Source organism: Zootoca vivipara, chromosome 1 (genome assembly GCF_963506605.1).
Source record: "Zootoca vivipara chromosome 1, rZooViv1.1, whole genome shotgun sequence".
NCBI lineage: Eukaryota > Metazoa > Chordata > Lepidosauria > Squamata > Lacertidae > Zootoca > Zootoca vivipara.
In genome coordinates this window covers 1,969,000-1,995,528 of record NC_083276.1, presented here as the reverse complement: position 1 = coordinate 1,995,528, position 26,529 = coordinate 1,969,000, and the positions used below count along the sequence as shown (strand labels likewise).

General features: G+C 48.1%; 1 protein-coding gene across 1 annotated transcript in view; it reads left to right on the top strand.

Moving 5' to 3' along the window:
* Positions 1-26,529, top strand: part of MDGA2 (MAM domain containing glycosylphosphatidylinositol anchor 2) — a 372,105-nt gene that overhangs the window by 248,692 nt on the left and 96,884 nt on the right. Inside the window, exons 7-8 of the mRNA XM_060269123.1 lie at positions 6,976-7,305; positions 17,163-17,456. Coding sequence (XP_060125106.1) covers positions 6,976-7,305; positions 17,163-17,456 — 624 coding nt within the window. The remainder of the gene's footprint in view (positions 1-6,975; positions 7,306-17,162; positions 17,457-26,529) is intronic.

The window sequence follows — 26,529 nt, the reverse complement described above, 5'->3', positions numbered from 1 at the left end:
GTGATGGGAATGGGTGATGGGCTGATAGGAGTGGTAAACCTGTTGATGACTGTTAACGACTGCTGATGGCTGCAATTGGTCCTGCAGGGAAAAAGCAAGGGCTGAGGTGCTAAAGAAAGCTTGATCATGCATAATGAGATAAGAATCCTATGTCTTTGTTCATCCCAGGTGGCTCCATGGTTTTAAGCTTGTTAATGAGTTCCAATTCAGCAACTTCTCTTTCCAGTCTGTTCGTGAATTTTTTCTGTAATAAAACAGCTGCTTTGAGATCTTGTATAGAATGTCCTGGGAGATTGAAGTGTTCTCCTACTGGTTTCTCTGTCTTGTGGTTCCTGATGTCAGATTTGTGTCCATTTATCCTTTGGCGTAGGGTTTGGCCTGTTTGTCCAATATAGAGAGCTGAAGGGCACTGTTGGCATTTGATAGCATACACAATGTTAGAAGATGAGCAGTTAAATAGTCCTGAGATGGTATGTTGGATGTTGTTGGGGCCAGTAATGATGTTGTCCGGGTGTATGTGGCAGCAAAGTTGGCATCTGGGTTTATTGCAGGCTCTGGTACCAGTGTCCATCTTAAGTCTGGTGGTTGTATTATTGTGGGTGAGGAGTTGCTCTGTCCCAACTCCTGCCAACCTAGCAGTTCGAAAGCACACCAGTGCAAGCAGATAAATAGGCATCTCTGTGGCGGGAAGGTAAACAGCGTTTCCGTGCGCTCTGGTTTCCATCACGGTGTTCTGTTGTGCCAGAAGCAGTTTAGTCCTGCTGGCCACATGAGCTGGAAAACTGTCTGTGGATAAACGCCGGCCCCCTCGGCCTGAAAGCGAGATCAGCACCACAACACAGTAAGAGCTGTTTGGCAGTGGAATTTGCTACCAAGGAGTGTGGTGGAGTCTCCTTCTTTGGAGGTCTTTAAGCAGAGGCTTGACAGGCATATGTCAGGAATGCTTTGATGGTGTTTCCTGCTTGGCAGGGGGTTGGACTGGATGGCCCTTGTGGTCTCTTCCAACTCTATGATTCTATGATTCTAACCCCATAGTTGCCTTTGACTGGACTTGACCGTCCAGGGGTCCTTAAACTTTTTTTACCTAAAGGTGAGAAGCGGGTGGGCGGAGCGCTGGCCCACAATGGTGCCCACCTGAGAGGTGCCAGAACTGTCTCACTCCTGCAGAGAATCCACCTATGGCCCCCACCCCCACTGGAATCCTGCCAGACAAACAGTACCTAATTAACTTGATCCCAGGTGGATGGAGACATCTGTAGCGCTACACTTGCAAAAGATCAAGTTCTCTTGCCGTTCTCCCTCTCTCCTTCCCTCTCCTCCTCCCCGCCCTTTTTTTAGAAAGAGGCATTTATAAAAATTAGAGGTACCAACCTGTGTAAATCCTTCAGCAGTATTTGCATTTAAATTGAAAATGTGAATGCATCTGGTCTCATAAGTGCCAAGTAATTACTTGATATTAAAAAGTTTTGAGATGCCCTGGTAGGATAATGCCTTGCTGCTTAATTGCACCGACACTTTTTGAAAGTTGGGGATTTGTTAAATGCTAAGGAGTGGAGGAGGAGCCCCACCGGGAGCAGAGGAAGGCGCTGCTGGGGCCTGGAAGGAGGGGTCGGCGCAGGGAAATGCCGTTTGCGGAGCCAGACTGTGGGTCCACCCAGCTCAGTATCGCCCACACAGACTGGCAGCAATGGACTGGGGATTCAGACGCGGGTCTCTATTGCAGTTAGGACTGTTCCACAGTTGGAAGCAACCGGATGCATAAAAACCGACTCCTCTTGGAAATAAAACATTGTCAAGGCCCACAGGTTTAATTAAAATTTGACTATTTATTGTTCAAAAAGTACATAACTATATGTGCACTAAACATGGTGAGATGTAAATAAAAGAGAGAGAGAGAAAAAGAGAAACAGGAGCCTTATAGAAGGGGAAATAATGGGGGGACCCCAAAACTGTTTACTTTACAAGGCTGTTATTTGTACTTCACCAGATCTTAACCTATTACAGTATTTGTAAGAATGGATTCCAAATATAATTGAATTTGTCCACGGCAACGGCAAGTCTGTGTTTGTATGCAGATTGTTCATATGCTGCAAGTTTGAGTAAGTATTCAATCCAATCGTAGAAGGGAGCCGCATTTTAAATAAAACTTGACTTGCAGAACGTTCTTCAAAGCAGAACAGAAACATCAAATGAGGCATCCAAACAGTTCCATAGGACATTATGCCAGTCTGAGGCATAAACTCAGCATCTTACAAAATATGAACTCATTCCAACAACTAATTCCAATAACTAATTCCAGAAGCAGAGGTCTGTCTCTCCCCACAACCTGCATTCCAGCCTGGAGCTGTCTACCCGGAGAGCTTCATTTCTGTCTTCACTTTCACAGAGTCTGAGAACAAAGACTCCAGATACCTCCCTTACAAGATCATGACCTCTGATCTTCCCATTATGTTCCCAAATTGGATTCCTTAAGTACACACTTGGCTTTATTTTCTCCACATTGTTTAACTAACTATGAATTTTATAGTTTTATACTGCCCTCCTGAGAAAAAACCCACCCCACCCTCCCACTATATATAAGGGTCTGGTGACTTCTGTTTCAGTGTATCTGAAGAAGTGTGCATACACACGAAAGCTCATACCTATGACAAACATAGTTGGTCTCTAATGTGTTACTGGACAATTTTTTTATATACATTTTATAATGTTGTCCTATTTACACACAGAAGCTCAATCAAAACCTGCCAATGGATTGATACTTTGACAATGTTCTTTTACATAGACTTTGTATATTTCCCACTCTCTGGTAAATTTTTCGTCTGTAACTTCTCGTAACCTTGCTGATAGTTTCGCTAGTTCCACAGCTAGTTCTTACCGTTATTTGTTTTGCCAGTCTGATTTAGATGGGATAGAGTCTGGGGGAGCTGTAGTTTGTTAAGGGTGCTGCTGGTTGTTATGAGACACTCCCAATCCCCTCCCAGAACCATCCATCCCTTTTCCCAGGGAGCTCCTACAATTGTAGCTTTGGCAGGGGGAAACGAGAGTCTCCCATCAGCCAGCAGCACCCTTAAGAAACTACAGTTCCCAGGATTCTTGGGGAGAAAGCCATGTGTGTTTCAAAGTGGCACCCGTAGTCCTTTAAATGCACGGTGTGAATGTGGCTTTGATCGAGAAGTGGGGGCAAGAGAGAGAGAAAAAAGACTCAGCAGAATTTTCTCGGGGGGAAAGAAAGAGTCTTCTGAGAATTGTTGGCTCAGCTCTAGCCCAATTTGCTTCATCTCACAGGCCGGCTCCTTACTATGGTCGATGCCACAGGCTTTGCTTGGTCAAACCCATAAACCTCCCCTGCAGAGGCTGATGTGAGCAGCCCTGGGTCCCTCGTGGGCGCTTTGGAGGCGGCTGACTTTGCCATGAGTATTCCAGCAAAGCCTGTTGACAGAAGGGAGCTGAAAGGCTCCCTTTGATGCCATTCATGTCCGGCTAAATGTGCATTTGCAAGATAGGGGTGTTTGGGCAGATTAGAGGAATGCTTGGGGTGGAGGAAGGCCAGCACAGCTACACTTCGAGAGGACGTGGAGAAATTGTCGCTAAGGCAGTTGCAACTTAATTTGTGCATTAGAAATGCAGTTTGTTGAGGGAGGGGGTAGAAAGGGCCGGGCTTGGCCACAGACCCAGGGAGGGCTTAGGACATGTTTTGGAATTGCTTAGGAATAATAATAATAATAATGGTTACAGGTAAATTATAATAATAATAATAATAATAATAATAATAATAATAATAATAATTTATTTATACCCCACCCATCTGGCTGGGTTTCCCCAGCCACTCTGGGCGGCTTCCAACAGAAATATTAAAATACACTAATTTAAAGATTAAAAGCTTCCCTAAACAGGGCTGCCTTCAGATGTCCTCTAAAAGTCTGGTAGTTGTTTTTCTCGTTGACATCTGATGGGAGGGCGTTCCACAGGGCAGGCGCCACCACCGAGAAGGCCCTCTGCCTAGTTCCCTGCAACTTGGCTTCTCGCAATGAGGGAACTTCCAGAAGGCCCTCAGTGTCCGGGCAGAATGATGGGGGTGGAGACGCTCCTTCAGGTATACTGGACCGAGGCTATTTAGGGCTTTAAAGGTCAGTACCAACACTTTGAATTGTGCTCGGAAATGTAACTAGGAAGATGATCTGGAGTAGGTGAGTCTTGCAGGGGGGCATTTCCTGGTTGTGGAGCAGTCAGCTGCTAAAAGAGTCTCTTTCTTGTAAAAGTATCAAATCCTTTAAGGCAACCGCCCGTCCAAAGCGGCTTAAAATGATCAGGAAGGAAAGATGAAAGGAACAATGAAAGAAAAGCGGAAAGCTACAACTCGGCAGCCTTCCATATAGAATCAGAGAATTGTGGATTTGGAGGTAAAAAAAGATAGAGGTAAAGGACCCCTGACCGTTAATTCCAGTTGCAGACAGCTCTGTGGTTGCAGCGCTCATCTCGCTTTAGAGGCCGAGGGAGCCGGCATTTGTCCACAGACAGTTTTTCCGGGTCATGTGGCCAGCTGCTTCTGGCGCAAAGGAACACCAAAACCAGAGCAGCGCACGGAAATGCCGTTTACCTTCCCGCCAGAGTGGTACCTATTTATCTACTTGCACTTTTTGGCGTGCTTTTGAACTGCTAGGTTGGCAGGAGCTGGGACAGAACAAGGGGAGCTCACTCCGTCGCGGGGATTCGAACCGCTGACCTTCTGATCGGCAAGCCCAAGAGGCTCGGTGGTTTTGTAATGGCATTAGAACTTCCTCACGAGTAATCCGCTCCAAACTCTGTGGCTGGTTTTTACAGAGTTTTATTTAGATACATATGTACAAGACAGAGCAACAAAAAGCATGACTGTTCTATCCCGAGTCAGAATCCGGAAGAACAGCCCTTCGTGACCTTCTCCAACAGAACACACTGGGCGTTCAGAATCTCCTCCTCTCTGCCCGCCTCTTTTCACCCCTCCGTTGCTGGGGTGATGGGGCTGCTGGAGAACCCTCCCCACTGGAACTGCCCAGCCGGGGGGGCAGGCGCTATCTCCTCTGGCACCTCCCCTTCCTGGGCTCTCTGATCCGCCCCGCCCCCCGGAATGCTTCCCTCTGAGGACCTTCCCTCCTCAGCATCCTCGAGGATCTGCACCGCTTCCTGAGGATCAGCACCATCTCCAGTGGACAGCTCCGCCTCACTGCCATTCAGGGCTCTGGCAGCATCTGAGAGCCTTTGTCCCCCCCTTCTGGGACTCTCCGCTGACCCCTGGTGGTCCCCTGACATCCACGCCCTCCCCGAAGGCCCCTCCCTCTTCTGATTGGCAAGCCCAAGAGGCTCAGTGGTTTAGACCAGTGTTCCTCAACCCTGGGCCTCCAGCTGTTTTGGAACTACAACTCCCATCATCCCCGGCCACTGGTCCTGCTAGCTAAGGATGATGGGAGTTGTAGTCCCAAAACAGCTGGAGGCCCAAGGTTGAGGAACACTGGTTTAGACCACAGTGCCACCCGCGTCCCATGTAGAGTTGGAAGGGGTCCCCTCTGCCTATCTCAGCACCCAAGAGAGTCTGTAAGGAAGGAGGTAGGTAGTCTGTAAGGATGGAGGTGGTTTTTCAGGTATTTGGGTGATATCTGAGTTGTTTTAATGAGAAATGACCTTATTCCAGCATTTCAAACCATTGCATGAACCCAACATACAGTTATCCTCTGCAATCTGCACTTCTTTGAATTTTGCAAAGCGCTTCTCCAACCAAACAATGTGAAAAAACCTCACAGATTAAAGGGTGCATAAGAATGTGTGTATTAGTGGGGACAGCATCAACAAATGCATTATATGAAAGGAAGCAACTTGCAGATATATGCATATTGGTCAAAAGTGCATACAAGAATAGAATAGAATAGAATAGAATAGAATAGAATAGAATAGAATAGAATAGAATAGTACAATGAAATTGAATGCCATCCCATAAAAAACAAAATAAAAATACAATTACAGCCACACACACACACACACACACACACCCATCTCAACTCCCCAGGATCATATTACAGTGGTACCTCGACTTCCGAACGCTTCAACTTCCGAAGTCGACCCCCCCCGGAAGTGTTTTCGCCCCGCGCGCCTGCACAGAAGCGGCGCGCACGGTCCGCGCATGCGCAGAAGCGCAAAATTGTGCTTTGCACATGCGCGGTATGGGTGCTTCGACATCCAAAGACCTCGACTTACGAAGAACGCCAGATCGTCTTCGTAAGTCGAGGTACCACTGTATTTAGTTACAGCATTTAAGATGGTTATAGCTCTTGGATAGAAACTGTTTTTTAATCTATTCGTTCTTGATCTAATTGTTCTGTTTCTCTTGCCCGAAGGCAAGGCAACGGTGAAAAAGGCTATATCCAGGATGAGATGAATCCTGCAAAATAGTATTTGCTTTTTTAAGGCAACAGGAGTTGTATAGTTCTTCCAGAGATGGGAGGGGATGACCGATAATCTTTTGGGCTGTGGTTATGACCTTCTGGAGCACTTTCCTATCCATGACTGTGCAGCTGGAAAACCAAGCACAGATATAGTATGTAAGAATGCTCTCGTTGGAGCCTCGGTAGAAGGACACCCGTAGTCTCTCACTCAGCTTGTTCTTTTTTTGAAAGTCTGAGGAAATATATTCTCTGCTGGGCCTTCTTCACCAGAGCAGTGGTATTCGCGCTCCAGGTCATACTCTGCTCGATGGTAACACCCAAGAACTTAAATACAGCCACCCTCAGTCTCCACCAGTGTACATTAAGAGAAATTCGCACTAAATTGCCAACAAAGTTTCATGCAGCTTTTGAAACATTATACTTTGCTGCAAAATGTGGACAACCAAATTGGAAAAGCTGCGAGAGGTAGAAATTGGCAGGTTCCTGCATCTCTGGTCTCACCTGTGCAGTGAATAAAAAGGGGTCCTTGCCCCAACTCACCTTGTGCTTCTCTTCCCTTTAGCCTTGAAGAAAGGGCGGTTCTGGATCACGCCTGACCCATATCACAAAGACGACAACATCCAGATCGGCCGGGAGGTCAAGATCTCCTGCCAGGTGGAGGCGGTCCCTTCCGAGGAGCTCACCTTCAGCTGGTTCAAAAACGGTCGGCCGTTGCGCAGCTCTGAGAGGATGGTCATCACTCAAACAGACCCCGACGTCTCCCCAGGCACCACCAACTTGGATATCATTGACCTGAAGTTCACGGACTTTGGGACATACACCTGTGTTGCATCCCTGAAGGGCGGGGGGATCTCGGACATCAGCATCGATGTCAACATTTCCAGCAGCACAGGTGAGCGCAATTCCGTCACTCTGTTGGAGTCTGATGAGGCAGCAGGAATAGGAGGCAAGAGAAGTTTATGTATTAACTGCATTTATATCCCAACTTTTCCTCCAAGGAGGAAATGTTCCCAGCTCCTAGACCAACACTCTACTGGTGTTTCTCAAGCTGGGGTCCCCAGCTGGTTTTGGACTACAGCTCCCATCTCCCCTAGCGAGTAGGACCAGTGGTCAGGGATGATGGGAGCTGTAGTCCAACAACAACTGAGGACCCAAGTTTGAGAAACACTGCCCTAACCCCTCCACCACCGTGGAGAGTCAGGTGGGTGGGCAGTGAATGGAGACCAGCGGAGACAGTTGTCATGGAGCCTTGAGACTCCTTTAGGTTCCAGGAGTGATGGGCAACCTTCGCCCCCCCCCCACTCATTTCATCAGGGGCAAATATCAAATGTGGGATTCATCCTTGTCTCACCTCTTCATTGTTAAAACCATGTCCAAGGTGACTTACAACATGAACAGATTTGCACTATATATATATATATATATATATATATATATATATATATATATATATATATATATATATATATCCCTAGCTAGTTATGAGCTAGGTGGACCAGTGGGTCTGGTTCCTTTTAAGGCCAAACCCTCCAAGTGTCCCAATTTTCCAGGCCCTCCTGGAATCACAGAAGCCATCCTGGTTTCTGATTGGAGCCTGGAATGTCCCACTTTTCATTCACTGGAGAAAAGTTGGATGGGGTTGTTTAGTCGTTTAGTCGTGTTCGACTCTTCATGACCCCATGGACCAGAGCACGCCAGACACTCCTGTCTTCCACTGCCTCCCGCAGTTTGGTCAGACTCATGTTCGTAGCTTCGAGAACACTGTCCAACCATCTCGTCCTCTGTCGTCCCCTTCTCCTAGTAACCTCAATCTTTCCCAACATCAGGGTCTTTTCCAAGGATTCTTCTCTTCGCATGAGGTGGCCAAAGTATTGGAGCCTCAGCTTCACGATCTGTCCTTCCAGTGAGCACTCAGGGCTGATTTCCTTAAGAATGGATAGGTTTGATCTTCTTGCAGTCCATGGGACTTCAGGGCCATCCAAGATGGACAGGTCATAGTGGAGAGTTTTGACTAAACGTGATCCACCTGGAGAAGGAACTGGCAAGCCACTCCAGTATCCCTGCCAAGAAAACTCCATGGACAAAGACAACAGGCATGGGGTGGAATAGGATGTCCCAATTTTCACTGGAGAAATGTTGGAGGGTATGTAAGACCACCTACTCTATTGATATGGACCCCGATCCTGTGGATAGAATGCATTCTGCAAGTTTAGCACCTCGGCGTAGGCCCCAACTCAGCCTAATTCAGTCTGCTTATGACTTAACGCTCAGAGCACCAGAGGAGAGGGAGGAAGAGCTCACGAAGCTTGAGATTTGATTTCTAAGAAAGATTAACATTTTGGGAGGATCACCAAGGAGGTATCAGGGAAGAAGAGGAGGTAGGTTTTCAGTTGAGGACTGAAAGGCAAGAGGCGCTCCCATTCCTTGATGCTTTTGCAAACCAAAGACCCTGACCTGTAAAGCAGACATTGTGTCCTTGGAATGAGTCTCACCACAGTCTTCCTGGTCCTTTGTGGTATGAGTCCCATGTCTCCTGGGAGGACTTCGAGGAGGTCAGGCTGCTGACTCACCAGAAGGAGAGCGGGGTGTGTGGGGGTGTGTGGACAATGAGGGGGGCAGAGATTCAGTCACAGTCGGAGGCAGCAATGCCAGTTGCTGGAAGCCACAGGAGGGAAGAGCCCAGGGGCGTAGCCAGGATCAAAATTAGAGAGGGCAAAGGGCGGGGCCAAGGCACGGGAGGGGAGGGGCCACAGTGGGGCAAGGAAAGCCATGGTCGTTCAGGGGCGAGGGGGCGCCAGGATCAGCCTGAAATCGGGCTGTTCCGATCCCTCCTCCCCCTCCGCGATCGCTTTTCCTCCACCCGCCCCACAGCCAGCCAGGGAGAAGGGAGACGTCCCTTCTAGCCGGCTGGCTGTGGGGCGGGTGGAGGGAAAGCCCCAGAGCCATGCAAAGCGTTTGGCTGGCTTTCCCTCCTCCTGCCCCACAGCCAGCGAGAAGGGAGACGTCCTCTAGCCAGCTGGCTGTGGGGTGGGCGGAGGGAAAGCCAGCCAAATGCTTTGCGCGGCTCTGGGGCTTTCCCTCCACCCGCCCCACAGCCAGCCAGGGAGAAGGGAGACGGCACTGGGCAGCGCGGCAGGCTGGCCAGCGGCCCTGCTTCTAGGGGGGGGGCAACTGCCCCCTCCTGCCCCCCCTGCCTACGCCCATGGAAGAGCTGCTCTTGTGCTTGGATCCTGCTTGCAGGTTTCCCACAGGCATCTGTGAGAACAGGATGCTGGTGTAGATGGGTCACTGGCCTGATCCTGCAGGGATCTTCCTGGGTTCTTATTACCGGGGGGTGGGCTAGATGGCCCTTGGGGTCCCTTCTAACTCTACAATTCATGATGCTGATAGTTAGACAACGGAACTGGTGTCCTACAGGAGGCAGTGATGGTTACCAACTTGCTGGATGGCTACGTGGGAGTCGGCTGAAGCTAAATCCTTCGAAGACAGAGGTCCTCTGGCTGGGTCGGGATGACATGGGGCGGGGGGGGCCAACTTCCATCTTTCGCTGGGGCCCAATTAGTGTCAGCCCCTTCTGTCAAGAGCTTGGGGGTAACCTTGGATGCCTCCCTTTCCATGGAGGCACAGGTTGCAACCACAGCCAAGGTGGCATTTTTCCATCTCCGCCGCATTAAGCAGTTGGTCCCCTATCTCTCTCAACCTGATCTAGCCACAGTGATCCATGCGATGGTCACCTCTAGGCTTGATTATTGTAATTCGCTCTACGCGGGGCTGCCCTTGAAACTGACCCAGAAACTCCAGCGGGTGCAGAATGCCGCGGCGAGGCTCCTTACGGGGTCCCGGCTGCGGGATCATATTCATCCAGTGCTTTACCAACTGCACTGGCTCCCGGTGGAGTACAGGATCAGGTTCAAGGTGCTGGTTTTGACCTTTAAAGCCTTATGCGGCTTAGGACCCTCGTACCTACGGGACCGCCTCTCCCGGTATGACCCACAGAGGACATTACGGTCCACAAATAATAACATATTGGAGATCCCGAGTCACAAGGTGGCTAGGCTTGCCTCGACCAGGACCAGGGCCTTCTCAGTACTGGCCCCGACCTGGTGGAACGCTCTGTCCCAGGAGACTAGGGCCCTGCGGGATTTGTCATCTTTTCGTAGGGCCTGCAAGACAGAGCTGTTTCGTTTGGCCTTCGGACTGACGCAGTCTGACCCCACGGTTACCCTCCCCTAAGGTTTTATTTATAATGGTTTTATCTTATTCGTAGATTTTTAATTTTAAAATTGAATTTTAACATTGTATTATTCTGTTGTTTTAACTGAAATGTTTCTTTTATATTTGTGTTGATATTATTTGTTGTTAGCCGCCCTGAGCCCGGTCTTGACTGGGAAGGGCGGGGTATAAATAAAAATTATTATTATTATTATTATTATTATTAACTTGGGTGGGCTGAACAGAGGACTGGACAGATTCATGGAGGCTATTGATAACTACTAGGCATCATGGCCTCCACATTTTGCGCCTCCACAATGATTCTGAATAGCAGTTGCTGGAAACCACAAGAAGGGAGAGTGTGAGATGCCAGCCCAATCTCTGGGCGGTGAGAGACTCCGGGCGTTTCTGCGCTTACCCAGGAGTTATTTTCCTTGGAATGAAGGTCAGTGGAGACTGTGGTGTCCTTAGGCTATTTGGATTTATTGACACATAGATACCTCCTGAGCATAGGATGGAGGAGCTCACAGCATTGACACCCCAATGGGTGTCAATGGGCTTCTTCATTAGTTGCAGTTTTGGACCCAGCACAGAACAAGCGGGATGTCAGGTGCTGGCTGGATGAAGAGGAGGGGTGGGAGGCCCCAGCCGGGGAGGAAGACTCAGAGCCTGGGCAGTGGTGGTGGTGGGACACTGAGGACAGGCCAGAGGATGAAGGTGGGGGACAGAAGGGTTGGAGGCTGAAGAAGCAACCGGCTTGAGCGAGAGAGAAGAGCTGGAGCAGAAAGCAATGCAGACTCAGGACCTGAAGCAGAGAAGGAGGGGCCACTTTTCTTCAAGGTCACAGAGAGCCTTGCATGTAGCAGAACGGTGGGCATGGTTGAAGGCTTAGTTTAAGGCTTCTTGGGAGACATCTGGCTGGGGAGGAGACTTAATGGAAAGCAGAAGGCAGAGAGCTTCAGTCCTGGCAACTGTTTCATGGGGACCAGTCCTTTTTCATAGGCATTGCTGCCTGGTCTGCTGTTTTCTAACCATTCTGCTTGCCTACATCTTGAATGCTGACCTGCATCTAAACCAGGGGTCAGCAAACTTTTTCAGCAGGGGGCCGGTCCACTGTCCCTCAGACCTTGTGGGGGGGGCGGACTATATTTTGGAAAAAAAAGTGAACGAATTCCTATGCCCCACAAATAACCCAGAGATGCATTTTAAATAAAATGACACATTCTACTCATGTAAAAACACCAGGCAGGCCCCACAAATAACCCAGAAATGCATTTTAAATAAAAGGACACATTCTACTCACGTAAAAACATGCTGATTCCCGGACCGTCCGCGGGCCGGATTTAGAAGGTGATTGGGCCGCATCCGGCCCCCGGCCTTAGTTTGGGGACCTGATCTAAACCAGCCCTGACAGCAGGGTACAGTCCTCTGCGAATTGAAAGGAACTCAGGGCTTCATCCAGACTGACCCCGCCCCTCAAGCTCATTACAGGCACACACACACACACACACACACACACACACAATATGTCAGGCCCTGGAAATGTGGTCATTTGCCCCAAACATCCTCGCTGGCCAGCCTATCGGTTCTGGTGGGCCTGCGAGCGAGAGAATCCCCACCCCTCCTCTAGGATTTCAAATCAATATAAGACAGAATGTGAGCAATGTTCATGGATCCAAAGAAACTTTGCTCAGGGGGTGTGTGGGTGCTTGCCAACATCCTTCTTTCCTTTAGCACAACACAGCTGCTCATAACTCACAGCAAGACCCAAATGTTGAAGTGTAGTGTGAATACAGGTCTTATTGGATGTCCATGGCATGATGGATGGGCGACGGACACGGCTGTGTTGTGACCGTCTCGCCCGCTTGCCACCAGGCCTTTCCACACAGCGGCGTATTTCTTCCCCAGAAGAAAGTAACCGATGTGTTATTGTTAGTTGTGATGGATTCATTTGGAAGAGGGATTGGAGATATCAGAAGCATTCATCAGAAGGTCGGACCTGAAAGCTCTCCATAACTTCCTCGGGCAGATGATGGATGGAGAAAGAGGGAAAGGGCTGAGAGGAAGAAAGCCTTGAGCTAGAACCGATCTCCTTGGGTGTCCTCTTAGTCATCAACACTGTCCAGGACTTGATCAGAATCACACAGCAAACTCCAAGTGCATGTGAAGGTCATGGAGAGTTACTCATCGCTGTTTGGACTTGCAGGGATAGCGAAGAGATATTTAGAAACATTTCCATAATGTCCAACAATTCAAACACACACATATATCAAATCCCAAGTAGTGCTAAATCACTGCATGAGTGGAATAATAATAATAATAATAATAATAATAATAATAATAATAATAATAATTTATTTATACCCGCCCATCTGGCTGGGTTTCCCCAGCCACTCTGGGCGGCTTACAACAGAAGCATTAAAATACACAGAATGATATCTGCTTCTGCAGTGGGACTTCCACCTCTCCCCGCATGCCCCCAAATCTGTTCTGCACATTCCTCTTTGACCCCCCCAAGTGGATTTAAAATCACAGAATCATAGAATTGTGAGTTGGAAGGGACCTCAAGGGCCATCCAGTCCAGCTCCCTGCAATGTAGGAATCCCTGCCAGGTGTCCATCCAAACTCTGTTTAAAAACCAACAATGAATCATGGGTTCATAGAATTGTAGAGTTGGAAGGGGTCCCAAGGGCCATCCAGTCCAACCCCCTGAAATGCAGGAATCTCAGCTCAAGATTCCCTGACAGATGGCAACCTTTTTAAAAAAAACCTCCAAGGAAGGAGAATTCACCACCTTCCGATGGCTCCTTTCCACTGCCGAACAGCTCTTACTGTCAGAAAGTTCTCCCTAATGTTTAGTTGGACTCTCCTTTCTTGTCATCTGAATCCATTGGTTCAGGTCCTACTCTCCAGAGTAGCAGAAAGCAAGCTTGCTCCGTCTTCGATGTCACAACCCTGCAGATATATGAAGACGGCTTTCCCATTGTCTCTCAATCTCTTCTTCTCCCAACTCCTGTTCCTCTACAATTCTATGATGGTGTGATGGGGCAGAAGCCCTCTCCTGACCTCTGGGTGTTTTAATGTCTTTTTTTCTTCTCCCTTGTTTTTAATAGATGGCTGTTTGTTTCCTGGAAGTTGTTTTGTAAGCCTCTTGGAATTGACTTGGCAAAAAACCTACAATATCTCATTCCTCCACATGTGCCCACTCGACCACTTCAATTGGCAGAATTGGCACAACTGCGGGTGCCACGTGATACCAGTTCCACATTAGTGAGAAGCTGATTTAGTGTGACAGCATCTACTCTTTGGAACTCCCTGCCTATTGAGATCAAGCAGGCACCCTCATTGTGCTTTTTTTTGGTGCATTCCTTTTAAGACAAGCCTGCCCAGATTTTCTTGTTTTATCCTTTTGTAAACCGCTTTTGTTTGCAATTAAGTGGTATATAAATTTTGTGAATTCAATAAACAAGCAATGGTACTACTAGTAGTAGTAGTACTAGTAGTAGTAGTAGTAATCTGACTTTCAAGCAGCTTCTCCCATCCTCTCCTCCTCTTCAACTAGGTAAAGGCAAAAGGAGGGAACCCGGGTGGCGCTGTGGTCTAAACCACTGAGCCTCTTGGGCTTGCCGATCACAAGGTCGGTGGTTCGAATCCCCGCAATGGAGTGATATCCCGTTGCTCTGTTGCAGCTACTGCCCACCTAGCAGTTCGAAAGCACACCAGTGCAAGTAGATAAATAGGTACTGCTGCGGCAGGAAGGTAAATGGTGTTTCCATACGCTCTGGCACTCGTCACGGTCCTCTGTGCACCAGTCCCAGTTTAGTCCTGCTGGGCACATGACCCAGAAAGCTGTCTGTGGACAAACGCTGGCTCCCTCAGCCTGAAAGCAAGATGAAGTCCACATCCCATAGTCGCCTTAACCATCCAGGGGTCCTTTACCTTTACTTTACCTTCAACTAGGGTTGTTGTTGTTTTTGTTGTTGTTTAGTCGTTTAGTCGTGTCCGACTCTTCGTGACCCCATGGACCAGAGCACGCCAGGCACTCCTGTCTTGCACTGCCTCCCGCAGTTTGGTCAGATTCATGTTGGTAGCTTCGAGAACACTGTCCAACCATCTCGTCCTCTGTTGTCCCCTTCTCCTTGTGCCCTCCATCTTTCCCAACATCAGGGTCTTTTCCAGGTTGTCTTCTCTTCTCATGAGGTGGCAAAGTATTGAAGTCTCAGCTTCAGGATCTGTCCTTCCAGTAAGCAGTCCATGGGACTCTCAAGAGTCTCCTCCAGCACCATAATTTAAAAGCATCAATTCTTTGGCGATCAGCCTTCTTTATGGTCCAGTTCTCACTTCCATACATCACTACTGGGAAAACCATTGCTTTAACTATACGGACCTTTGTCGGCAAGGTGATGTCTCTGCTTTTTAAGATGCTGTCTAGGTTTGTCATTGCTTTACTCCCAAGAAGCAGGCATCTTTTAATTTCATGACTGCTCAAGTAGGGTCATCTTGCCAAAGGCTAGGGCACAGGCTGGTTGCCGCAGAACATCCATCCAGATTCCTGTTCTGAGTCATTTCTTTAAGCATCTGGGGAAGTTGGGTCTTTCTCTGCTCCCCTTTTTATCATACAGGGTGAGTCACAGTTGGGAACTGTGTTAAGCTCTTTGAGCAAGGAAGTGGCGGGTCAGGGTGGCCTCTCCTCCTTTGGACTGACCTTTTTATCTGCAAAACGCACTTACTAATTGAATGTCACACTCTCATGAGACCGAGGGGAGCCTGTTCTTCCCGGTTCTTTTTCTCCCTTCCCTGGATGAGCCTTCTTTTCATTTCTAAAGCAACCGTTGGAGTATTTTGTTACCTTTAAATAAATGTGCCTGTTGCAATCATGACAAGAGTAAATTCCTAGGCTGTAATTAATGGCTCGGCTGAGACTATTTAAAAATGGCAAGCCTTATTCAGAGCAATCATTTCTAAAACGTTTTAAACACCTTTCAATATTATTGTGCCTGCAAAACCAATACCCGTTTTAATGGAAAAGTAAATTATTATTTTTTCACTTCTTTTTATCTACTTCTTGTGGGATATGTTTTAATTGGTAGGAGCGGATATATTAATGGCAATTTATCCCTCCAGGTGCCAACATGTGTGGGTTGAACATACACTGAGAGAAGTTTAAAGTCTGATCCTTAGCGGAAAAATGGAAAGCATATAGGAACAGGATGCGAATTAAGTCCAGCTGAGAAGCAAGCTGGCTCCCCTTTTTCTTTCCCTGCTTAACAAAGATTCAGACAACAGACTGAGAAGTAGTTTAAAATATGATTTATTTACTCATAGTCCTGCATTTGTTCAGCAGCAACAAGCAGTGAAATAAATGAAGGCAAAATCTTTACCGCATAAACAGGCCTGAGGCGTGTGTTTGAGATGGAGCAGTAGGACCCATGTCTGCTCCCATCGCTGGTTAAAGAGAAAGAGAGAGGAAAGGAACAGGAAATACTTCTTTGATTCTTCCCGCTCAAGAGAGGAGGGGAAATGACATCACGCAGAGCCCTCTCTACCAATTACATTTCCATGGTCTGAGTCTCTGCCCATCAGCAATACAGCTCTGTGGTCTTAACCCCTTCTTATGCTAACTAGCAAGAATGTGCATTGTTAGATTTGTCTGCTAATTTCCCACACTTCTGGTACTGTGAGCAGCAGACATTGAGAGAGATGGACTGCACAGTGGTTGGTCTATTAGGAGGGGGGCTTTCCCCCTCTTTGTCCTGCTTCACGTGAAATTCTCAAAAGCCCAAATAATTTCTGTATGGTGGCATCTTGCTTTATGTTATGTTCTGGGGATGGTGTGGATATGCAAAAATGGATATATTCAAAGGGCCTCCTTGGAACTGTCCCCATTCGTGCATCCATGCCTTCTGGAGCTGGCCACCTTACCACCACCACCACCACCCCCCAAAAAAACCTAAACGTTCTCTGTTTTTCTTATTGGGCAAGGCTCTGTGATGCTCTCACGAGATCTCACAGGGCCATCCAACTACCCACGAGATCTCACTTGACCATCCCTAGCCTTGCAAGCAAGGCAGAGAGATTAAAAACTTTTTGCATGGGCTCTACTTGGGTCACCCAGTGCAAAAGAAAATTGCACAATTTCAACCATATGATATATATAAAAGAATGCTGTACGCCCTGACAGACAGAGCAATCCTACCCTGTTTCTCCTATTTTAAGACATACCCATAAAATAAGCCATAGCAGGATTTTTAAGCATTCAAGGAATATAAGCCATACCCCGAAAATAAGACATAGTGATAGGCGCAGCAGCAATGCCGGCCGCGGCAGGAGGAGGAGGAAAAAAATAAGACATCCCTTGAAAATGAGCCATAGTGTGTTTTTTTGAGGAAAAAATAAATATAAGACATGTCTTATAATATGAGAAACATGGGGTATGCTTGCATCATATGCAGAGAACTGCCAAGTACTAATTATCCCTTTCCCCCTCTCTCTCTTTCCTCCCTTTTCTCTCTCCCACCCCTTTGCCCCCATTTGAAGTTCCACCCAACCTGACTGTCCCACAAGAAAAGTCGCCCTTGGTGACCAGGGAAGGAGACACGGTTGAACTGCAGTGCCAGGTGACCGGGAAGCCCAAGCCAATCATCCTCTGGTCCAGGGCGGACAAGGAGGTGCCCATGCCTGATGGATCTATGCAGATGGAGAGCTACGACGGGATCCTGCGGATCGTCAACGTCTCGAGGGAGATGACGGGGACTTACAGGTGTCAGACCAGCCAGTACAATGGATTTAACGTCAAGCCACGGGAAGCCCTGGTGCAGCTCATTGTGCAGTGTAAGTCCACACCCTCCCCTGCCCCCCCCCCCCAGTTTGGTAGAAATGAGTCTGGATTACATTTCTGGGCCAGGTCTTGTCTCTGGAACCACCCGCTGTCTGTGCTAAGCGCCTGAGGTTTTCCTGAGCTGCACACATACCTGCCAAGTTGCTGTCAGAGAAATAAGGGACCGGGTGGAAATAGCAGACTGGAAGTAGTGCTGCCGCCATTTTGGAACTGGGTGGAGCATGCTCAGAAGTGACTTTTGATGCTGCTTTGCCCAGTTCCAAAATGGCCGTCGCGCCAGAAGTCACACTTCAGCCATTTTGGAACTGGGCAAAGCAGCATCAAAAGTCGCTTCTGGGCATGCTCTGCCCAGTTCCAAAATGGCCGTTGCGCCAGAATAAACCGGGGGGGAAAATCTGTTTTTTCAGCTAGGAACAGCTGGAAAAACGGGGATTTCCAGGGGAAAACGGGAGACTTGGCAGCTATGGCTCCACAGAGTTTGGGAACCTGCTTCATGATACTGTTCTGTGTGTGAATTTTGTGGCTTTTTTGTCAGGGGTTCAGCTTTACCCAACAATGGTGTCTTGGGTGCGGGATGAATCAGTATTATTGCATGCACCCCAATCTCCCAAGGCATTTACCTGGGTTCTGTCTCCTTGGAGTGAAGATCACCAGTGACTGCAATGTCTTTGGGGTGTGTGGTTTTATTTACGCATATATGCAACCTGAGCGCATAGGATCGAGGGGCGCACAGCATTAATCCTCCAAACAGATCTTGCTTCTCTATTAGTCAATTTCGGATCCAGCACAGAGCAAGCAAGTCTGTGTCTCCAGCTTCCAGCCTTCTTCCAGTTCAGTTCATACGCACACCTCTCTACCTCTTGTTCTCCTACCTAGCAGACAGGTGAGGCGGGTGCAGAAAAGGCCCACCCATTAGCCTGGAAGGCACCGTCAGTTGTAGCTCTTGCAACCTGAACCATCCTTTTGGGATCCCGATGAAGACACTCGAGCGGCCAGCTAAGGTCATTGTCTTGCAAAGAAACATGTCTGGTAATTTGGTAGGAGTTGAACCCTTTATTTAGATTCTAACCCTCACTGGGTACAGGACGCCAAGAACTGGAAGTAAGTTGGGGCATCCTTCAAACTGACCCCACAAACTCACAACTGTATTGTGTAGTCGGCCCAAGACAAGCCAAAAGAGGTGGCTTTGGGTATCTTGGAGAGCAGAAGGTGATGGTAACCTCTGACAATGCAATGGGTGTTCTTAACCCTTGTATGATTGGGGAAAGCTCTTTAGTAATGAAATATTGAGTTCAAAACCTATCCCTCTCCCAAGTAACAGTGTGTTGTTGTTTAAAAGATACATTGAATACATTGCATTGGAGGAGATAGCACTAAATGACTCTCCGGGTCGCTTCCAACTCTACAGTTTTGTGGTTTTATGATACTGAATCCAGTTTAGGGTAATAAAATTCTAGAGATGTCACCTTCTTAATCTGTTGTGCCTTTCATAGCTTTATAGTGACAACTTTTGTGGATCGGATCCTGCTTTGTTTAGCTTAAGATGGGTTTGTTCAATAAGGCAGGATAAATTGAGGTGTGTGCTTTTCTTCTCCTCCAGAAGCTATGAACTTTAGCTCATAGAATCACTGAGTTGAAAGGGACCCCAAGAGTCATCTAGTCCAACCCCCTGCGATGCAGGATTATGCAGCTGCCCCTTACGGGGATCAAACTTGCAACCTTGACGTTGTCAGCACCATGCTCTAACCAACTGAGTTATCTGCCTCCAACAAATATGATTTAGGGAGGATATCTGCTGCTTGCAGGGGTTTGGGTGATGGGTCTCTGCAGAGTCCGGCTCTGGGGGGTCTTTGACTGCTGATCACTCTTCATGTCTGAACTGAAGGAACTGGAAGTTTCAATGGCTCCTTCAAGGCCTTTGAAAAATGCCACACTGAGCCCATTTTTTAATATTGCATTTGGGGGATAATATGTTTAGGTTCTTGGTAAAATGCCTTTCTATAGAATCCCGGCCGCCTGCTTTTAGTGTGGCAATCAGAAAAAGCATCAGAGCAAAGATTGTGTAATCTGGTTGCTATTATGTGATATGATGTGGAGGTGTTATACGGGGAGGGCTTTTTTGCTCAGTGAAGAAATGTGTTTGCATGACTGAGTTCAGGGTTATTTCTGAAGGCAGCTGAGGATCCTGCAGAACACCTTATTAAGGCACTCCACTTCTTTTTTGGGAAGCAATTATGTAAGGTTCCGTCTGCGATGACTCTGTGGTGGGCTATAAATAGAATGCGGTATCTTATCTTAGAATGCCATAATTGGTTTCTTGTAAAATGTGTGAGTGTATATAAGATGAGAGGGTGTTTCTCCCCACCCCCCACCCCAAATGCAAAAACAGAAGTTGAAATCTCTGCCAAGACTTTTGTGCATGCACATATTTCTGAAGTTTTACATTTGCAACTTTCTTTTTTTAAAATAATAATCAATTTCTATTAAATTTTTCACTTACAAACCAATCATATCATATCAATTATTCCAAATTATACAAATATATATCTATTAAACCAAATATTATACCGAATCATAAAATTTTTGACTTCCCATGCTTCAAAATCTGAGGGTTCTTTTGAAAGGCACGAATACAGGATGGGTGACACCTGGCTTGAGAGCAGTACATGTGAAAAGGATCTAGGAGTCTTGGTAGACCACAAACTTGACATGAGTCAGCAGTGTGATGCAGCAGCTAAAAAAGGCAATGCAATTCTGGGCTGCATCAACAGGAGCATAGCATCTAGATCAAGGGAAGTAATAGTACCACTGTATTCTGCTCTGGTCAGACCTCACCTGGAGTACTGTGTCCAGTTCTGGGCACCACAGTTCAAGAAGGATACTGACAAGCTGGAACGTGTCCAGAAGAGGGCAACCCAAATGGTCAAAGGCCTGGAAACGATGCCTTATGAGGAACGGCTTAGGGAGCTCGGTATGTTTAGCCTGGAGAATAGAAGGTTAAGGGGTGATATGATAGCCATGTTCAAATATATAAAAGGATGTCATATAGAGGAGGGTGAAAGGTTGTTTTCTGCTGCTCCAGAGAAGCGGACACGGAGCAATGGATTCAAACTACAAGAAAGAAGATTCCAGCTAAACATTAGGAAGAACTTCCTGACAGTAAGAGGTGTTCGGCAGTGGAATTTGCTACCAAGGAGTGTGGTGGAGTCTCCTTCTTTGGAGGTCTTTAAGCAGAGGCTTTACAGGCATATGTCAAGCATGCTTTGATGGTGTTTCCTGCTCGGCAGGGGGTTGGACTGGATGGCCCTTGTGGTCTCTTTCAACTCTACGATTCTATGGTTCTGAATAATGAAACTTGCTGCTATTCTAATCCAAATTCCAAATTCTTTCCAATCATTATAGTCCAATATAGTCCCAATCTTTCCCAACAGTTCTTTCTTGTTATTCTCTTCCTCTTGTCACAGCTTCTGAGATATTTTCAAGCGAGATTTAACACAAAGTCACTATTCCTGTGAGGGTTTTCTGTCACATTTGCAACTTTCTTAATAATTTTTATTTTTATTTTTGCAAGGCACCATTGTGCAGCAGCTACATTGTGCCTGGAGGTCACAGCACAAAAAAAATCACAGTGCTGTAGTTTTTGCAGTCTCGCCTAGATACATTTGGGGAGAGTTGCAGTTTCACCATTTCCCACGTGTTCAAGTAGCTATCGGAAACCTGTTAAGAAGCAAGGGTTGCTACACCGCGGGTTCGGCCTGAAAATGATGGCAAGTTGCACGCATCGAAATTCCAAATTTTAATTTTGAATTTTAGAAATTATCGCAGTTAAACTAAATAAAAGCACAACGAAGAGCCTGCAGAATCAGGCCACTGGCCCATCTAGTACAGCAACCTGTTCTCCAAGTGGCCAACCAGATGTCTGGAGGGAACCAGTGAGCAGGATCGAAGCACAAGAGCAACTGTCTCCTTCTCTGGCTCACAGCATCTCATATACAGAGGTACTGCTGCCTTGACTGTGGAGGCAGAGTTTGGCCATCCTGGCTAGTAGCCATCGACAGCCCTCTGCTCCCCCTCTTTTAAAGCCATCTAGGTTGGTGGCCATTGCTGCGTCCTGTGGGAGGGAGTTCCATAGATGAACTACGCGCTGCATGGTGAAGTCCTTCCTTTTACCTGCCCTGAATCTCCCAACATTCAGCTTCATTGGAGAGAGGGGTTTTTTTGTCTCCCCACTTTCTCCATGCCACACATAATTTTAGAAACATCTGTCATGTCCCCTCTTGCTTGCCATTTCTCTAAACTAAAAATCCCCGGCGCGGCAACCCTTCTTTGCAGAAGAGGCACTCCATCCAGTTAACCATTTGGGTGGCCCCTTTCTAAGCCTTTTCTGACTCTACAATGTCTCTTTTGAGCTTAAGTGCAGCCTTCGGGTGTAATATGTAGCTCGGCCCATAGACTCTCATGAAGCAGGCAAAAATAGTACATTCCTGTTGGAGGTGTAGCCCAGGCATCCCCAATCCGCGGCCCTCCAGATGTTTTGGCCTACAGCTCCCATGATCCCTAGCTAACAGGACCAGTGGTCAGGGATGATGGGAATTGTAGTCCAAAACATCTGGAGGGCCGAAGTTTGGGGGTGCCTGGTGTAGCCATTCATTTTATTTGTTCCAGTTGCTGCTATTAAACAGCCACTTTACACATGGCTGGAAGGATAGGTGTGTGTGTGTGTGTGTGTGTGTGTGTGTGTGTGTGTGTGTGTGTGCAAATTGAGCAATTTACTTCATCATCACCCTCTTTCCTCTGCAAAGTGATCTTGTTTAATGGCTGAAAATGGGAGCTTTTACAAAAGCAAGTGCCCTGATTTTTTATATATATATCAACGATCTAGAAAGAGTAGCAGTAAAGAAAATGTCTGAAAATTAAAGACATTAATGACTGACAAAATCACTGGAGCTGCAGGAGCTTTCATAGACAAGAGCGGACTTGCCTTTCCCTGAAATCGCTTTTTTTAAGATTGGGAAAAATCAAAGAATCGCAGAACTGAAAGAGTCATCTGGTGCTTTTCAAAGGATGCTGCATACACGCAGCCTATGTATTCCTGGTCTGGGGTCACACCTGTGCTCCAGGGAGCATAGTTATACTGTTGAATTCCCTGCCACAGGAGCAGGGGCATAGGAAGGGGGGTGCGGGGGTGCAGTCCGCCCTGGGTGCCGCCCTGACGGGGGGGGTGACAAAATGGCCAGCGGCACTCACTGCAGGGCCTGCAGCACGCACGAGACATGCGTTTCGGTGCCTGCAGGCTCTGCGTTGTGCGCCAGCTGCCCCCCCCCAGCTGTTGGGTGGAAGAGCCCCCGTGGCGTGCCCCATCCCTAAGGATCCTGTGCACCATGTCCATCCCTATGGGCACCCCGTGTCCCGTCCCTATGGGCGCCGTGTGCACTGTATGGTCCCGGGCACGCGGTGCCCACAGGGACAGCATGGGGTGCACAGCACCCATAGGGAAGGCACGGGCCATGCCATCCCTATGGGCTGCATCAATAGGAGTATAGCATCTAGATCAAGGGAAGTAATAGTGCCACTGTATTCCGCTCTGGTCAGACCTCACCTGGAGTACTGTGTCCAGTTCTGGGCACCACAGTTCAAGAAGGATACAGTACTGACAAGCTGGAACGTGTCCAGAAGAGGGCAACCAAAATGGTCAAAGGCCTGGAAACGATGCCTTATGAGGAACGGCTTAGGGAGCTGGGTATGTTTACTCTTCCAACTCTAGGATTCTATGATTCTATGACACCATGGCCCACCGCTATGGGCCCCGCAACCCACCCCTATGGGTGGTTTGCTCTGTCCCTGGCCATGCCGCCTCAGGAGCCTGAGAGACTTCCTCCGCCGCTGCACAGAAGGTGGCGATGTCAACCAACTTGGATGGCTTGAAAAGAGGATTTGACAACTTCACGGAGGAGGAGGAGAGGACTAATGATGGCTGCCAGCCACGAGGAATCGGTTTGCTCTCCAGAGTTGGAGGCGGCAATGCTTGTGAATGACGCTTGATGGAAAGTGATGGAGAGCTCTTGTGCTTGGATCCTGCTTGCTGCTTTCCCTTTGGGATTATCTGTTGGCCACTGTGAGAACAGGATGCTGGACTAGACGGGCCCTTGGCTTGACCCAGCAAGGCTCTTATTGTGTTCTTACAAGGGAAGCTTCCTCCTGAAACACGTTGAACACAATCTCCTGGGATTGTCCTCCCACCCAAGACCCAATGAAAATAATGGGGCCTGGGCAAAACCGGGGTAAGGCTGTTGCACAGACTCCAATCATTCTTGTGGAGAGCTTTCCAGTGGATTGTGCCTGTTGTCCTGGATAGGCTTAAACACACACACACACACACACACACACAGCATGAGATGCAACAGTGAAGACGTCTGGAGTTTCAGCCTGTCTCTGGGCATAGTAACCTTTCCATGTCCAAGCACCCTTTTTGCCCCAGAGCTTTCTCCACGATAATGTGATCTTTAAAGCTAAATTGGAACAAACAGCAACCCACAGAAAACTCCAACTGCTATTTGTTGCACTTCAACTTTAAATAGTGGATTTCACGGGGCGGAGGGGAGGAGAGCTCTTGGACCTTTAAAGTTCAGACCTATGCTCGGAAAGAGCGGGGCAAGGGGATAAGTGTGCCTGAGCCCTCTATTCCCCATTTCCACTCCTCACATCCATGCTGATGAGCGCAAAACCATCACTGCAGCGTGTCCAAAAGCAATTTCAGCCATCCGCTTTTACCATCCTCAGGGACGACACCTAGCGCATAAAAATGCCACCAGGCACAATATAATCAGATGTTTACATCATGTACCTTATCAAGCCACAATATTCAAAAGGACAAGAGGTAAGTTATTGCCGGGGTTTTCCGTCCAGAGTTTATATGCAATCATTTCACGTTGGCGCTGCATAGAAAATTTTGTTTAAACTTTATAGCATCCGCGGCTTGGGGGAAGGATTGGCCTCGGAGTGCTTACGAGGCCTTCTGAAAAAACCCAGCCTGCTTTGAGGCTACGTGCCTTCCCCAACCGAGAGCAGCCTGGCAGAAGAGAATTTTTGGAGAATTGGGGCAATGCCAGGGATGGTGCTAGCTTGTTGAAATATACTCAGAGTCGAGAGTGAATTTCATGCTCTTTATTCAGCTCATAGTCATCAAGGAGAAGAGGAGAAGAATGGCTCTTTTCCCCAAACCATCTGCTTATATACATTATTTACACAATGGGCTTTGCGTGATTGGCTACTTCAGGGCTACACCTGTGGGCCAATCAGTTTGTGGATTGACTTCTGCCAGCAACCTGATTGGCTGCTCCTGCAGGCCAATTAGGTTGCGGATTCACTTCCACCTGGAGTTGGATTGGGTGGCTCCTGCGGACCAATCAGACTGCTGATTCTGGATCCTATTGTTCTATGATTCAGCTCAGTACATAACACTTGTCCAATGAACATCCAATGAAGTTTGGAAGATTCAGGGCAGATAAAAGAAAGTCATTCATTGTGCAGCACGAACTATGGAACTCAATTCCACAAGGGGCAGTGATGGCCACATGCTCGGATCCTGCTTGCTGCTTCCCCACAGGCATCTGGTTGGCCATTGTGAGAGCAGGATGCTGGACTAGATAGGCCATGGGCCTGATCCAGCAGCCCCCTCTTATTTTCTTGGGTCCAAGGAAGGGTAGAACCATAATTCCTGCTCAGCTATGAAGCTTGCTGGTTCACTCAAGACCAGTCACACACTCACAGCCCAGTTCCCTCTGACTTGACCCAAGGGCTTGCAGGATCAGGCCAATGGCCCATCTAGTCCAGCAACCTGTTCTCACAGTGGCCAACCAGATGCCTCAATGGGAATCATCATGCCAGCAGGACCCAAGTACAAGAACCCTCTACCCTCCTGCTCTCCCTAGCAGCCAGTGTTCAGAAGCATGTTGGACAGGGGTTCCCAGACTACGGCCCGCAGGGTCCCCAGATGTGGCCCAATTGGCCTCCCAATCCGGCCCGCGACAACCCCCGCTGCCGCCCGCTCTTATGGCGCGCAGCGCGGCAGCGAACTTCCAAATCAGGAAAAAATGCCGAAAGTTGTTTGTGCGTATGCGCATGGGCCTCTCCCGACCCAGAAGAGGTCATTTCCGGTGCACTTCCGGGTCGGGGGAGGCCCGAAAATGATTTTCGGTGCTTTTTCCGACCTGGAAGAGCGCCACCGCGCCAGTAAGTCTGTGTGTGAATGCGCACGGGCGCGCACTCCCCCGCCCTCCGGTCCGCCGTGCGATTGGTGCGGCGGGCACCGGCCCAAAGCCAGGTAAGTCTGGCGACCCCTGATGTTGGAAGTGTAGATTTTAGCGAATTTCCTTTAAAAGAACTTTTAAAAAAGCTCAACAACTTTTATGTCTAGATTGTTGGCCATCACTGCCTCCTTTCATAGTTTAACCCTATGCTGCATGAAGAAGGACTTCCGCTAAGCAGGTCTCCTTTTAAACCTTGTTGGGTTAAGTGTGCCATTCTAAGCTCCCACTTCCAGCACTCTGTGCCCATGCCAGGTCCGTCTGCAGAATTAGTGAACCTCTTTGTTCCCTGTTCAGTTGCCTATTCACACAGACAACACAGAGGGAGGGGAGGGGCGGGAGGGAGAGATCCACAGGCTGATCCTTTTGTTCCTCTTTGTCGTAGCTTTCCTCTGCGCTTATTTTCATTGCCCATCGAAAGGCTGTCAGGACTGCCAAAAACAGCCGCTTCGGAAGTGATTGTAGTTTTTATCAAAGTCACTGTTCCACGGTGGGAGTGCGAGAGGGACATCTATTGAGAATGTGACACCGCATTCCCCCCCCCCAAAAAAACCCATACTTGCCGTGAATTTTCCCATTGTGTGTGGGCTACACAGTGAACCTTTTATGGGGCAGCAACAAGTGGTGAAGGGTGGCCTCTAGAAGCCAAGAGGAGTGCAAGGGAGCCTGGGGAAGTGGGAGGGAAGACACCCTGGGACTATATTGGCAGTGGCGTAGCATGGGGAGCAGGGGACCGTGGCACCAGGTGCAAATTTCTGAG